The 16587-nt window shown below is 36.6% G+C and overlaps 1 protein-coding gene across 10 annotated transcripts in view; it reads left to right on the top strand.

Annotated features, from left to right (window-relative positions):
• Nucleotides 1–7364: 7364 nt before the first annotated feature.
• mast3b (microtubule associated serine/threonine kinase 3b) overlaps nt 7365–16587 on the top strand; it is a 33174-nt gene continuing 23951 nt past the window's right edge. For 4 of the 10 annotated variants that reach the window (XM_065241676.2, XM_065241674.2, XM_065241675.2 and 1 more), the window contains exon 1: nt 15820–16259. In XM_065241676.2, coding sequence (XP_065097748.1) covers nt 16174–16259 — 86 coding nt within the window. In that variant the 5' untranslated portion in view covers nt 15820–16173. Of the gene's footprint in view, nt 7658–11357; nt 11445–15819; nt 16260–16587 lie in introns of those variants that run through there. The other 6 variants (XM_065241670.2, XM_065241669.2, XM_065241672.2 and 3 more) reach the window with 3 other exon arrangements.

Here is a 16587-nt window from a genome sequence, read left to right as displayed (position 1 = left end):
CATTAGGATAAAGATTAACATTAAGTAAATATCATATTCCATAGAGAAATGTTGTAAATTTCCTACAATAAATTTATTGAAAATGTTTTTATCATTAGTGCTACGGAATTCCTTTGGACACTTCTCAATATTTAGATTTTTTGCACCAAAATCTCAGTTTCCAGATTTTCAAATTGTTGTATCTCGGCCCAATATTTTTCTATCGTAACAAACATACATCAATGGAAAGCTTATATATAAGCTCTTATAAGAGAGTCTGGCGCGAATTATTTCAATGTTAAGTCATGCGTTAACATGCGTCTGGAGGTTACGGGCGCAAATGAGGAATTTAGCGCGGCGCGGTAGACGCCTTATTCGCGGGTTCTCACGCGAATTGAAAAATCTGAACCTTGCCGGAAAATCGTGCAGCGTTAACCATTCAGGAGCTTGCTCTAGTAGTGAGGTGATTACAGGACGCAAGCGAAGTCGCAGAAGCCCCTCTCATGACGCGAATTTCCACGTGAATGTTTTATATGACTAGAATTTCACGCGCGACTTTCATGCGCGAATGAAGCGAGTAAACTCAAAATGTTCAAGTGTCCAACTACGCGTGAATAGCACGTTTTTGCCGCCTCTGCCGCGTTTGGTGTGAATCTGATTGGTTTTGTGTTTTTTTATATATTTATTAAATTCATTTAAGTATTAGGGTTTTTTGGCCAAACCATCTGTTTAATATTTTTGCATGTTAGCTTTCACATATTTGCATGTATCATAAATTGTTTTGTGTTTCAGTATTATTCTGCTGTTTAAATTTTGCTGAAAAGGCTGTTTAATGCCAGTGACACCTTAAAGGGGCCATGACATGAAAATCTGACTTTTTCCATGTTTAAGTGCTATGATTGGGTCCCTAGTGATGCTATCAACCTAGAAAATTTGAAAAAGATCAACCCAATAACTTAGTTTTGGTAAACCATTCTCTACAAGCACTTGAAAAATAGGTCGTTGAAATTTGGCTCTCCTTATGATGTCATAAGGAGCTCTTATTATAATAATCCAACCCCTTAATCCAACCACAGCACTGCCATTTAGTGCAGAGAGAAAATAATTCACAGAACAATTGAGTTTCAATTTCAACAAACCACCATCATTGTGATCAGTGTTTACACTTGATCTGCACATGTGCATTTTAGAGGACACACCCAAAACGGCACATTTTTGCACACACCTACAAAGTGGCAATTTTAACATGCTATAATAAATTATTTATATAGTATTTTGAGCTAAAACTTCACACATGTGCTCTGGGGACACCAAAGATGTATTTGACATCTTAAAAAAGTCCTGTGACATGGGCCCTTTAACCTCTATAGTGCTAGAAAATGTTCCCCAGTATTACGTATTTTGCTCAAATTGCGCATGTTTAGTCAAATATGCTGGTTTCTGACTAATGCAGGGCATTTTTGTTGAGAGTTTGTGGGTGAGATAAAAGGGAAAGCTACAGATTAACCACATTTGCCGTGCTACTGTTACAGTGATATTAACTGCTTCCTTACTGTAAATATTAGTTAATAACACTGGAACTAAGCAGTATATATACTTTTTATTATTTTATCATTATTAAGTCTAAGCAGAACTTTCCAACTTCTCTAAACTTCGTCAGACATTGTCTAAATATGGAAAAAAGTAGTGTAGAAAAACATGCTTTTATGTCTTGGCTTAATGATGAATTGACATTTGTAAGTAGGCCACTATAGCTTCCTGGAAATGACTGAAAAAACTAATTTCCTCCAAGGATAAAGTAAAAATATGTTAGAAATTCTCATTAAAATACTGTAAAGAAAAAAATATTACTATTCTTTATATATATGGCAGTAATTTAAGCTGAAGTATTTAGGTTTAAACTCTCCTTCCACTTGACCAATAGCAGGCAACTTAAACCTAAATAAAAATAAATCCTAATAATTCCTAATTGTAATCAAATGACTTTATTGTCCTCAAAAAAGTTCTAGATGTGCTAAGAGAGGTCACACTAAATACTGACTGATGCCTGAAGAAGACATTTACTTTTAAAAATTTTTTTGTTTTTAATTTTGTGTACATATTTCCTATATTTTCTGTTTGTATCTTAATAAAAAGAATAAAATATGTAATATGGATGGGATGGACATTAAAGCTGGTGGTGTGGCCTGAGACTTTTGCACAGTACTGTATATTATTTTATTTGAAAGTAGTTTAAAAAGTCCCCTAGGAATCTCACCAGATTCTTTGTACTGATATATTATTATTATTATGTATTTATACTTTTTTGTTTTGCACACGTCTACAGAAGATTAGCCGTGTCAAATCATAGTCAATATCAAATTAAATAAAATGTGTAATTTCGCATTTATTTCATTCAAAATAATTTGCAATGTATTAAAAATGTATCAACAAACATGTAAGTAAAAAACATTTGTCGTTTCATTGTACTGTCACTATTACATTATAAGCTTGCTGTCGCCATCTTGTGGTCAAATGTGTAATTTGCATCATTTGTACCTTTATAAACAAAAAAATTAACACCTGCTGAATGTCATAGATTAATGGACAAATAAACGCTTTTATTTGCATATTCGAAATACCCATTTGTTTTTGTGCGCGTGCGTCCGTGTGTGTGTGTTATAATAATCACTGCAGTGCGGTATTGCAATACCAGAAACGTTTCATTTTAATCTCAAAAACAAATCGGTTTTGACAGAGATAGTCACTCTGTGTGTTTGCTGAGATCACTTCTGTTTATAATCAGTAAAAAGAAAGAGAGAGGAGAAGGTAGGTCCTCATCACCATGGTAACTGAGAGACCTCGGCTCTCTCTTATTTCGCAGTGTTCAAGCTCTCAACAATGAGAAAGACAGCAGAAAGGAAAGCCCCAAAATGTTTACCATATTTCCTGCCGACGGAAACAAAGCCAAGTCTATATTGTTCAGTCAAATCTTTTTAAGAAGTCCTTTTGATTTTTATTATTTTCTTGCATATTGCGGTAACTATATTTATGTTTTTTGTTACGTTTATAAGTATTGTTTAGTCTAACATGGTATAAGAAGTAACATTTACAAATACATTAATGTAATGTCGTCATTAGTACTTTTTTCCAGAAATATTTTTTTAACATTTGCCAGCACACAGCTGTCAGAAAATGCAAACAGCTCATTTATGGAGCGAATTTTGTGCCATAATTTTACAAACAAATTTGGCATTTTGCAAACAAACTCAATCTGCTTTGCAAAGGGAAAACTTGACTCGCAAACTAACAGAAAAAACTTTGCAAATAATAAAGGCAATTTGAGAGAAAATGCAGAGGTGTTACAAATATGTACTGTGTTTTGTAAATATGACCATGATTTTTTCACAAATGTGACCATGATTTTCTCACAAATGGGACCATGATTTTCTCACAAATGTGACCATGATTTTCTCACAAATGGGACCATGATTTTCTCACAAATGGGACCATGATTTTCTCACAAACGGGACCATGATTTTCTCACAAATGTGACCATGCAATCCAAAACAGCAGATGGCGCTGTTTCAACCTTATTAGGCATTTTCAACTAGTCTCCCTGAAAAGCCCTGAATTTTAACTTACATATCACCCCGGACAGTGCCAGCAACTGAATGAAGACTAAATTAATTTTTCGTGGTTCATGTTGTTAATCTCTGGATTTATTGAAAGTGTTGATAATAATTAATGTCTGTTAATAGTAAACACATTCTGTGTGTAAAGACATTGAATTCCATCTGAATTCTATACATTTGCAATTGTCAATCCCTATACCCCGTCTGATTCTCTAAATTCTCTTCTTTTGGTGATAAGAAACTCACCATCACTGGACTGTTTTAAGTGATCCTTAAAGACTTATCCTTTTAAAATAGCTTACTATTGCAAAATGATTATTACTAACTTGTTTACTTTTGTATGTGTATGTTCCTGAGAATCTCATATATTATGGTGCTTTGAGTTTTAGAAAGTGCATTATAAATAAAATTTATTATATCCCCTGCAGAAAAATAACAGCTAATACCAGCCTATGCTGGTTGACTGGTTTAACCCTCTGGGGTCTAAGGGTTTTTTTGGCCCTGGAGAAGTTTTGACCTGCACTGACATTTGTGCTTTTTTCAGTTGCTTAAAAACATAATAATGGCAAAAGTCTTATAACACTGCATTCAGCACAAACTGGGCTACTATATTATATGATTAACATGTATGTACATGTTTGTATTTTTGAGAGAAAAATGTTTATGCGTGGTTTTTGAAAAAGAAAAAAATTTAAGTGACTGATATAAGTCCACAAAACTCATTCTAAACATGTTTTCCTTAAACTTTTCAAAGCAGGATCTAGTAGTCTAGAGTTTTTTCTTTAAAATGATGTGAAAATCATTCTGCTTACTCCGTCACATAACACAATATATTTATTTACAATTTCAAAGTCACTTTTTGGTTAGGAAGGCAATATGCAAGGAGGCTGGAAGCTCTTGAATAATCTGTGATTGACAATACACTGCTGAAGAACAATACACTTGCATAATGAGCTGCATAATGAGCCTTTAGGCAGGAATGTGAAGATGCCATTATTGTTAAGTGTTTGTTTGTGAAAGCAAGACAAAAGAAATGCCTTCACATGCATGATCCTGCATTAAATAAACTTACTGTGCAGAGATATACGCGAATAAACTGGGTTTTAGATGTGTTTAGATGCGTCTTAATACAAAGTGCGTCAAATATGATTGTGTGTTTGTGTATGCGTTTGGCCGTTGATCACGTCTGACGGAAGCACAAAGAAAACATAAGCGCATGGAGATAACTTTTATTTACTAGGCGAGAGTAACCAAGTAGATGTGATGTTTGCAATCGTCTTTTATAAGAATACCAAAAAGCGCGTCAAATGAGGCATCGTGTCTTTGTGTGTGCATTTGTACATCGCGTCACACCGTCGAAGCACACACACTTGCATCTTTTATAAGAACACCACAAAGTGCGTCAAATATGAGGCATCATATGTTTGTGTGTGAGTTTGGACATCGCGTCACACAGACGAAGCACACACACTTGCATCTTTTATAAGAACACCACAAAGTGCGTCAAATATGAAGCATCGTGTGTTTGTGTGTGCATTTGGACATCGCGTCACACAGACGAAGCACACACACTTGCATCTTAAGAATACCACAAAGCGCGTCAAAAATGAGGCATCGTGTGTGTGTGAGTTTGAACATCGATCCCATCACACTGACGAAGCACACACACTCGCGTCTGTCTGGAGATTTAGGCGCGAGTAAACAGTTATGTGGTGTGTGCAATCACATCTTTTATAATGATACCACAAAGCGCTTCAAATATGAGGCATTGTGTGTTTGTGTGTGCGTTTGGACGTCGATCGAGTCACACTCGCGTCTGGAGATAACTTTAGTTACAGTCACTAGTAAACAAGTAGATGTCATGTTTCCAGCACTCGGATTAAAACTCAACACAGCAGTGAATGGCTGCAGAGACGGAATGTCCATTGACTGTGGGGTTGATTAATGAATATGGATGATCTCTGCTCTTCTCTTCAATGGAGCGGGGCGTGGCTCATTATAGATAATGAAGCAACAGAAGAAAGACGGTACATCTCTCTCTTCTAATACAGTTAACAACGAATTACAATATTTGTTTTCGATTTCACTTACATCATTTAAAAGCAGACATTCGAAGCATTATGTTGACATTTATCTTTTGTTTGTATGACAAGTATTCGTTAAGTTACAGTTCATTTTTCTGACGTGTTTCTGAAAGGAATTCACTTAGGGAGAGAGAACAAAACGCGCATCATGTTTATTTTCTTAATTTTGCGAAAAGCACAACATTCTGTTTTTATTGGGAGTGGACAGAAAAAAACTAGACACTTTAACGTTTTAAATGATGTATAAATCATATCTGTATGTCCAAAATCAGCAGAGTTATCTAAGTCTCTTTGGGGAGTGATTGAAAAATAAAGAGTTTGCGGCGCCCGCGCCGCAGCCGACCCCAGAGTGTTAAGATGGTGTTCCAGCCTGGTTTTAGCTTAAGCTAGTATTAGAAGGATTTTTGCTTTTATACTGTAGCTGGTCAGGCTGATCACACCAGCCCAAACCAGCTTGACTAGGCTGGAAGCTTTGCCAGCTTGGCTATTGTGAAATAAGCTGGTTTAAACTGGTCCTCCTAGCCTGACAAGATAAGACCAACTTTAAAAGGATTAACATTTTGTAGAAGTTTATCTTGTTCAGAGTGCTCAAATGACTATGATCCTGGTTGGTTGGTTACTGTTGCTTGAACTGGCCACTCTGTCCAGACAGCCGATGTTGGGTTTATTATGTCCCTACCACACTCTTTCTCCAAAGAGTTTCATTTATTATCCTGCATCTTTTGATAAGCATTGTAAGTTGAATTCATTGTCTTGACACACAGAATTTGTTTACTATTAACAAACATTTATTATTATTAACACTTACAATAAAATCAGTGAGATTAACAGAATGAAGCCCGACAAATGAAATGTCTTTATTCAGTTGCTGCCACTGTCAGGGGTGATATGTATGTTAAAATTCAGGGCTTTTCCCCTGGGCTTTTTTCCAATGCCTAAAAAAGTTGAAACAGCGCCATCTGCTGTTCTGGATTGCATGGTCCCATTTGTGAGAAAATCATGGTCCCATTTGTGAGAAAATCATGGTCCCATTTGTGAGAAAATCATGGTCACATTTGTGAGAAAATCATGGTCCCATTTGTGAGAAAATCATGGTCACATTTGTGAAAAAATCATGGTCACATTTGTGAAAAAATCATGGTCACATTTACAAAACACAGTACATATTTGTAACACATCTGCATTTTCTCTCAAATTGCCTTTATTATTTGCAAAGCGTTTTCTGTTTGTTTGCGAGTCAAGTTTTCCCTTTGCAAAGCAGATTGAGTTTGTTTGCAAAATGCTGTATTTGTTTGTAAAATTTTGGCACAAAATTCGCTCCATACAAAAAGCTGCTCTGAATATGAGAACTATAATATCAGCATACTAACGCGCCGAGGTAAAGTGTCTCACAAATAATTAAATAGTGCAGATTTCAGTGATCTCTTTGGTTTTTTGGTGTCTGTTTTGTGCAAACCGCAGTGTGTTGTAATTGTTAAAGAACATCACTCTTGGGCAATCACATGCAAGAGATGACCGCACCATTCAATGTGATCGACTGCAATCGGCGCTGCGCAGACTATTCGGCACATGACATCAAAATACCGCGAGAGAGATTGAAAAGATGTGCTGTTAAATCGCTCTCGCGGTAATATGAATCTGTAGTTCTGCGCAGTGCGACATATTGAGTCGAACATACGACTCTCTTTTCTTTCTCTCTCGCCCCCCTCACTCACTCCCTACCTCACTCACTTCAGCTTACAAACGTCGCATCACTTCAACAAGAAGTGTTAATCTATCGTGCCAGTTACTATTGGCTTTAATGGAGTATCTGCACTAGTAACGTTACATCAGACCAAAACACGCGGATGTGTAAACATTGGGCGATTTTTGACAGCACTTGGTGTTGTCTATAAGATCCGAAAAAGGATTTTTACTTCCACCTGATTGCGGAAAGATGAAGAGAAGAGACAAACTGAAAATCCCCTCCCTCACTTTAGAGTAAGCTGAAATATTTATTTCGTTATTTAAATGTTGTGATGAATTATTGACTCGCGCTGGGGAAACCCCTCGGACTTGGCGAGTTGTTGAGTGATGAGCCACAAGCTACATTTCTTTACAAAGCTATCATATTATTTATTATAGTCCCTGTTACCGTGTGTATTTTACCTTGTTTGTGTTTATGCACATACATTAAACAGATAACAGTAAGTAACGGCTTAAATTAACTATTTAAAACGCAGAACATGGTTTTACTGTAGTAACTATAGTTTTACTGTGGTAAAACCAAAGTACCACAAATGTATTTTGGCCTCATTAAAATAATAATGGTTTAACCATGATACTTTAGATGATAAATCAATCTGCCAAAAACATGGTTGTTACACTTTTACTATAATAAAACAAAGGTTAATTTTCCCAAGGGAAGTGTTTATTTATCCCAAGGGAATGCATTATTTAGTTCTACATTAATAAATAAATAGATCAATTGTGAAGTACATGTGTTATTTTGTGTTGAAAAGCACAACCTTGCTTTTGTTTCATGCGCAGTACCTAACCTAACTATATAAGCCTTCCATTAACATTCAATAAGTCCTGTGTCGATGAAGGCAACCCTTGCTTATCTGTTTGACTTTGTCGTTTTATGGCTTCTTTAACTTGGCTTCTTGTGTTTCAGCCTTATGTTTGCACAATATTTCCCATTGCCAAATAAGTTGGACTGTTGGAATGGCCTTTACTATTTCCCCCTACTGCCATCTGTCATTTTGCTGGATTAATTCCACATCACACCATATCCCTAATGTAGACATCACATTAGAGTTCAATGGCACCTACGAATGTGAACTCTTGAATCACACTTTCAAGATCCTACTATGAGGTTCGAACCTTTGAGTGAGAACAAGAGTCGAGGCGTCCTCACACTTTGGTTATTGCTTTCGCGTCGTTCTCGCTAATGTTTTCCTGCTTTTTTGACACTTCCCTCCTGGCTGCCTTCAGAAATGATCACTGCAGCTTTCCAACCCTTTCCTCCCACTCCGAGCTCAGAGTGAATGCAGCCGACCCCAGCACAGCCCACCACATTTTCAATCCTAATGTGTAGGAGCGCACATCCGGATCCTTTCTTGGGCAAATGATCATGGATTACTGCTGATTTATAGGGATTTTGCCCAAAATCTATTGCAAAATATAAAGCAGCTCGTAATCTCTGATGCATAAAGTGCATACAAATTGAAGGAAAAAATAATGGTTAGATATAGCATAACATCAGATTGTTGAGCGCAGGGGGGTGGTGTTCACAGTTGGGTCATCTCCAGTTCTCTCTTCTCACCATGACAACATCTTCACACTTTTGCAGCACCCGTTGCTATCCGTTGCAATGTGAGAATATACAAACTGCCAGACGGTGGCAGCCCTATTTGTACAGACATGCAAATGTAGCATTCCAGATAGCTTTTAGGTCATTACATACTAATTTGTTATGCAAACCAAGTTCATCAAAGTTTGCTTTGTACTCATTGGAACACATCAGGGTGTATTAGTGCATAGTCTAGCCGTGCCAGTAGTACATAGGACATTACCCTCATCAGGACACAAAAATCAATATAACAACGTGCCATCAACCATCACAAAACACTGTGTGCTTTCATTTTATTTGCTTCATTAAATCTGCTTTTACTAATAGTTTGATCCTTAACCGTGACTTTGCACTTAACTTGCCTGGTTGGTTAGCTTACATATTGTGTGTATAGCTCATCTGATAACAAAATTGCATGGTATGAAGGAAACATACTTCCTGGTTTCAGCTGTTATTGGCCTTTTATGTTGATGTCACCAGTGCATTGGTCGAAGAAGTGGAACTGAAAGTTATAATGGCTGTAAACATTTTGAAAGTCAAATATAGAAAGGATTTACTAAAATGGCGTTGGTTGACCTGGTCCTCATAAGAGACCACATAAAAAACTGTTGATGAACAGTGGAAATTTGAGATTTTGTGTTGTATACTGCTATATCTCCTAATAATGTAAAGAAAAGCTGCCAGTTGTCTGATTATATGAATCATGTTGAATATAAGCCATTTCTCATACCAGCATCCTTTTTGTACAAGTTCTGATTACATGTTTTTAACTGTGTAACCTATGTTACTATTACTGCCGCATTACTAGCGTTATTAGCTTACCTAATACTAAGCCATTGATTTAGATGACTCCATGCCTTTCTTCAAACCACAACCTCTGAATATATTTCGGAAAACCCGAACACGATGCAAATGATTGACAGGCAGGGAGGTGCCTCCAAAAAAGGCTAGGGCTGTCATAGAGACAATATTTCTCATGACATCTGTCTCAGGATTCTTAAATCTGGTCTTTTAAAGATTTTTTATGTATTTTTAACAACATACATTATATACCTTACATAAACTCCATTCATTCATTCATTTGTTTATTTGTTCATTCATTCTTCCATTCATTGTTTATTCCTTTTAAGTCATTTTAAATGCCATGTGCTGCAGCAACATGATGCCGTTTAAAGGTCACCTAATATGGCAATTTTTCAAGATGTAATATTAGTCTTAGGTGTCCCCCGAATGTGCCTGTGAAGAGCATTTATGCACATGTTGAAAAGGCCCATTTTTGGATATGCATTAGAAAGTGCTGTTTCTGTGTGCATGTCTCTTTAAAGGAAAACACCGCCGTTTTTCAATATTTTACTATGTTCTTACCTCAACTTAGATAAATTAATACATACCTATATTTTTTCAATGCGTGCACTTCATCTTTGTACAGTGCGTTTTGAATGTGTTAGCATTTAGCCTAGCCCCATTCATTCCTTAGGATCCAAATAGGGATGAATTTAGAAGCCACCAAACACTTCCATGTTTTCCCTATTTGACTGTTACATAAGTAGTTACACGAGGAAGTATGGTGGCAGAAAATAAAACGTGGCGATTGGTGCCTTCTAAATTCATCCCTGTTTGGATCCTAAGGAATGATTGAATTATTGAATCCAAAAGGGGAAACACGACTGCATGAGCGCTGCTGCACACTGACATTTTAGAGAGCGCACACCACATGCACATCTACAGTGGATCTTATACGAGCAGCAGAGAAGGAAAACAAATACATCTAGCCCCATTTGACTTTTTCTAAACTGCAAATACATTTTGGTAGTGTCTTCTGCCTTTTTTGAAAACATACACTATTTTTAATAAGACATTTACCTCACTTCATTGTTCCTATTGAATGTGCAGTAATGAATAATTTAAAGAATATTTAAAATAGAAATTAGGACCTAATGTTGGTCTATGGATTGTTGTGGGCGGGGCTTGCGCAAAGTGATGTCACTTTGCTCAGAAAACGGCATCAGCTTGTCCCATGAGACTGTTGAGGTTTTACAGGGATTTTTAAAAAAGGAATGGTCAATTTTTTTTATCATTACAGGGTGGTTGTGTAGACACACAGGGGGGCTAAGAGTATTCGGTAAAAGCATTGTCTAATTTTTGACGAAGATGACGTATGGCGGCTTTTGCATATATTTCCTCCTTAAAGTGAATTTCTCATATTAGGTGACCTTTAACTAAATCTCCAAAGCACTTTGATTTTCACTACAGACAGTGAGCATAAGGACACACCAGAAGGGAGACATACAGGCCACATGCACTTAGTCAGAGTGCTAATGCATGTAAACGTGTCTTGCTTTTCAGTTTGTCACCCAGCCAGAGTCCCATCATCCTGAGTCCATGCAGCCCAGGCAGCCCCTGCAGTCCTTTACAATCCCTTCATCCCTGGAGGTAAGACAGCCCATCCACATATCATAATGCCGTGGAAAATTAGAGGAGATGCACATCTCATTGATTTGTTTTTTTCACTAAACGGAGAAATACACTCATGCTTGTAAAGGTCATTTTATATGCGTATAATTCATATGGATACCAGAGGCATTACCTGATGTGTCTCCTTTTTGGCTTACACTGTCCTCCACAAGTGTGCATAATATACTCTTACATTTTGAAATGGCCCACATCCTAAAAAGCATAGAGGGGGTGACGTTGGATCAAGATCCAACTCCTCCCACTTTATATACTTTGCATCACCAGATGAACCAGCACATTTGCGATGTTGCAAACCGCAAATAGTCGCAACCAGCGGTCTCCAACATTTGCACTTATCAATAAAATTTAAAGGTTTATTAATAATATAGTCAAGATTAATAATTTAGTGTACACCTGTGGTAGTTATAGGGTGATATCACCCTAAAGGGATTTATTTGTGATAACAGCCCGGCTGTACATTATCCCACCTATTAGATGGCTACTTGCCCATGATGACTCAGTACCCGGATGATGCTGTTATTACTTTTACTCCAAAACATTATTCAGGGTTCCCACGGGTCTTTGAAATCCTTGAAAGTTTGTGAATCTGGGGGGGAAATTTAAGGCCCTGGGAAGTTTTTGAAAATATACACGCTTAAAATGAATGTGTTAAAATAACACATCTTGTGTCTAGTTAAGGACAACACATCTACTTTGTTGTCTTAACTTAACAGATTTCTGTGTTATTTTTGGAACAGCACACTTTGTGTTGTTTTAACACATCTTGTGTTGTCCCTTCTATTTATTTGAACTCAAATCAACAGGAAATGACACATAATGTGTTAAATAGAATAACACAAAACAGTGTGTTAAAATTAATACATCTTTTCTTAGAGTGTACATACATAGATACAGGTCATTGAACGTGCTTGAATCTATTTTATGCAAGAAGTTTTTTGGAAAAAAATCCATATTATTCCCTGTGTAGTGTAGGATAATATCATAAAAATTCTAGACTTTTTAAGCACACGTGCTAAACTGTTCGCTTTAAATGCTTATATCTTCTGTATGTGAATGTTGATTCAACCCAAAATGCTTTTTTGCATAGTTGTGTTTGACACATGAAAACGTCTCTGGTTACGTATGAAACTGTTGTTCCCTGAGAAGGGAACGAGACGCTGCGTCTCCCTTGCCATACTCCTGCGTCCCTGTAAAACCGTCTTTGGCAATATTTTAAATAGCAATATACTTTCTGGCTCCCGCTTCACCAGGTCTTTGTGGTTAAGCCTCACCATTGGTTGAATTTGATATACATATTCAGACACACTTACCCCTGAAGAGTCCCCAAAGTGTCACAGCAGTGATGCCATGCGATTTCCCTCAAAATGGAACTGTAACAATGTATCTTTAAAGGTAACACAATGTAACTTTGCTCTCACTTGAAATGTGTCCTTGAATTTGAGATTATTGGACCTGGAAAGTCTGTGAAAGGTCCTTGAATTTGAAGTTAACAAAGGTGTGGGGACCCTGATTACTACAAAAAAACTTACGTTTTACCTTGTAGGCACTACTTTTATTGGAGTATTATTTGAGTAAAAAAAATTTCCATCAAAATTTTTTTTTTAATTTAGTTACACTTCAATGCAGAAATGGTAGTGCAATACCCCAAGTATGACGTGTCTTGTGGTAAAACCACTGACCAATCACAATGCAGCTGGAGGAGAGCTCCACCCCTGGATATGGATCCAGTCTCGCCCCCCTTCATCTGGATCCAACCCTGCCCCCTGGATCCAACTCCTCCCCCTGGATGTAGTGTTCTGCAGTGATGTGCTACTATACATTTTTGAAGCTCTGGCTACATCCAAATACCCACACTTGTGGTCTTTGCACTTGACCACTTGACTTACATTATGTATTTTCAATTAAAATGAATGCATAAACACTTTGAAATAAACATTTGCTGAACTTAAAGATTATTATCCATACTTATCTGAAACTTTCAGAAGCAGAAATCTTTGCACCCGTAAAAAAATCTTTATTTTGTGCATGCACTGCAGCTTTATAAAAGTTTATTCAGTAATCCCTACTATAAATGCCACAATTAATGTCGTTTCTAATTATGTAGTTAAAAAAGCAGTTGCAGATGTTTTACAAAATACCTAACAATGTTTGCACCTATAAATGGGCCCACACTTGTGGTCTCTGCCACTCGAGAGCGCGTGTATGCAACAGGAAGTAAGTGCGCAAGACTGTCCTATGTCTTAAAACTGGCAAAGTTCAGTGCCCTTAACCAACAATAAACCCATCTCGAATACAGTTTCGGAGTGGAATTCAAGGCTAAGTGTAACCCATCATGCATTATATTCTGGATGTAAATGTGAGATTTTTGCCTCACAAGATGTCATGGAAACATGGAACTTCTCAGGGAGTACTGAATAAACAATAAACTTGAATAAAGCTGCATGCACAAAATGTTTTTTTTTCCACAGGTGTATAGAATCCTACTTCTGAAAGTTTCAGATAAGTGTAAATAAATTATTTAAAGAAATCTTAAAAAATAATAATTTATATATATATATATATATATATATATATATATATATATATGTGAGACATTTGCAGGTTCGTTCTTTTCAAATAATAACCGCTCCAAAGTAATAACGCATAGCCGGTACTACTTGTACGATTAAAATCGCTCCGCGCCAATAAAGATTACTGTTTGGCGCCATCTTGTGACAAACACTGGACAACCACCATTAAGAATGGAAAATGTTGACATTAATTTTAACATGTATGGAAAAAACAAAACATCTAAACAGTGGATAGAAGAACGAACAACGAGAAGACACAAAGAGCTTACTGAGACTGAACTTGACAAAATAGAGCATGACAGCTACGAAGCCAACACACAAAAAAATACAGAATGGGCATTAAAACTTCTCAAAGACTGGCTAAAAGAGAAAAAAATGGAGTCAGACAAGTATGAAGCAGAGGATCTTAATAAGGTATTACGATCATTTTATGCATCTGTGCAAAGTTTCTCGGAAGGATAAAAATGTTAATTTAAAACAAATATGCCAATAAAATGTTTCAAATTCATATTCATGTCCAGTTTTTTTTCTTATGTGGCAAGTAGCCATGTAATAAGCGGGATAATGTAGAGGCAGCCTGTAGTTATCGTGAAATAAGCCCCTTTAGTGTGATACAAGACCCTCCGCTTTGCGTCGGGTCCTGATCACACTGTCGGGGTTTATTTCCCGATAACTACCAGCTGCCTCTACATTATCCCTTACTTAAGAAATGTTTACATGTGTATATACATTTGTATATTTATGTAAAATTTATGTTATATATAAATATAAATACTTAGTATATGCATTTTTTTCCTTCAAATTATACATGCATGTGTGCATATTTATATATACATAATTATTGTACACAGTTCACACACATATATGATGTAAAGAAAAACTTTTATTCTGCTATAGATTAATCGCGATTAATCGTTATGCATCCCTCATACATATATACATATACATATATATACATATATACATATATATATACATATATATATATATATATATATATACATATATATATATATACATATATATATATAAATATATATATACATATACATATATATACATATACATATATATACATATACATATATATACATATACATATATACATGTATACATATACCTATATATATATATATATATATATATATATATATATATATATATATATATATATATATATATATATATACAAATTGCTGCCACTACCTGGATTGACATTTTTTACACTTGCTAAGTGTGTCCCATCGGTGAATAATACTACGCTTGGGATCTTCCTGCCCACTAACACTTGAGCCAAATACAGGAAATACGTCATTTACGTAGTCAAGTGTTTAAGTGCAAATTACCGCAAGTGTGGGTATTTGGACGCAGCCTAGGGATCTTCATGCCCACTAGAACACTTGAGCCAAATACGGGAAATAGGTCATGTACGTAGTCAAGTGGTCAAGTGCAAAGACCGCAAGTGTGGGAATTTGAAAGCAGCCTCTGTTTTGGTTTGCTCTCGTGTGAGTATCTGACGTCACCGGGGAAACGCTTGGTTTAGATCGCACCATCCGTAAAACATGATGGATTGTTCATTACCCTTACAGGTAAAAAAATTATATTTAAAACCTGCTTGTTAAATGGCAATAACAAAACTCTCGTTGTTCCAAAATCCATTAAATTAAAAGATCTTGTAGTGCGAACTAAGATTCATCTCCCCCCTTCACAAAGAAATGGTACATCCCTAGCTTATCACCCGGCAATCAATCAACACAGGAGAAACAACCACAACACACCAAGCATCTTACTCAAAACCATGGACTTATTTTGTTATCCGACACAATACACTTTTTTTAATCTAAGGAGGCAAATAATTAACTTTTTATCGGCTAGGGGGCAAAATTTGAAGCTTTAAACAAAATGAGGACATATAAACTTTGACCAAGTTGAACTGCGAGTCCAGCAAGCAGCAGCGTGTCGCACAAAGACGCATCAGCCGAGATGAAGCACTGTGAGCCAGACGCGTTTCCATTCGTCTCCCCCACGGACTTATGAATCGCTCGTGGTTCGACCCTTCTCTTGGCTTTTGTATTTCGGTGTTTCTTGGACCGTTTACACTCTAATCGTACGCGATTATGTCTGATCCAAGTTACTGGAGCGCTGTGCCTGGCAGTAGCAAAGCTCATTTTGTGACTGGTGCGATGCTCAAGCGATCAAAAAGGTAACGTTTGATAAAATGCCTCAGCTTTTGTAGCCACGTGGATAATTATTGGTCAGTTTATGTAATTACAAAGTGTAGCGTGAGTTATAGTAATTATATGACGTAACGTTAGTTACCTGCCCATCATAGATGCGTCCAAAGTGTCAAATGTATCTGTCGCATCTAATCATAATAATGCATTATAATGGTCTAAAGATTATGTAGATTGTCGTATAGCTTTGTCGCATGCCTAACACTATGCTTTACTCAATTTGGGGGGACTTTTATTGCCTTTATGGTGGTAAAGGCTGCTGTGCACATGCATTGATCAAAATCTGTGTTTGCAGAC

Source organism: Paramisgurnus dabryanus, chromosome 14 (assembly GCF_030506205.2).
Source record: "Paramisgurnus dabryanus chromosome 14, PD_genome_1.1, whole genome shotgun sequence".
Taxonomy (NCBI): domain Eukaryota; kingdom Metazoa; phylum Chordata; class Actinopteri; order Cypriniformes; family Cobitidae; genus Paramisgurnus; species Paramisgurnus dabryanus.
Note: the sequence above shows the minus strand (reverse complement) of the source record. Positions and strands in the feature narration are given on the sequence as shown.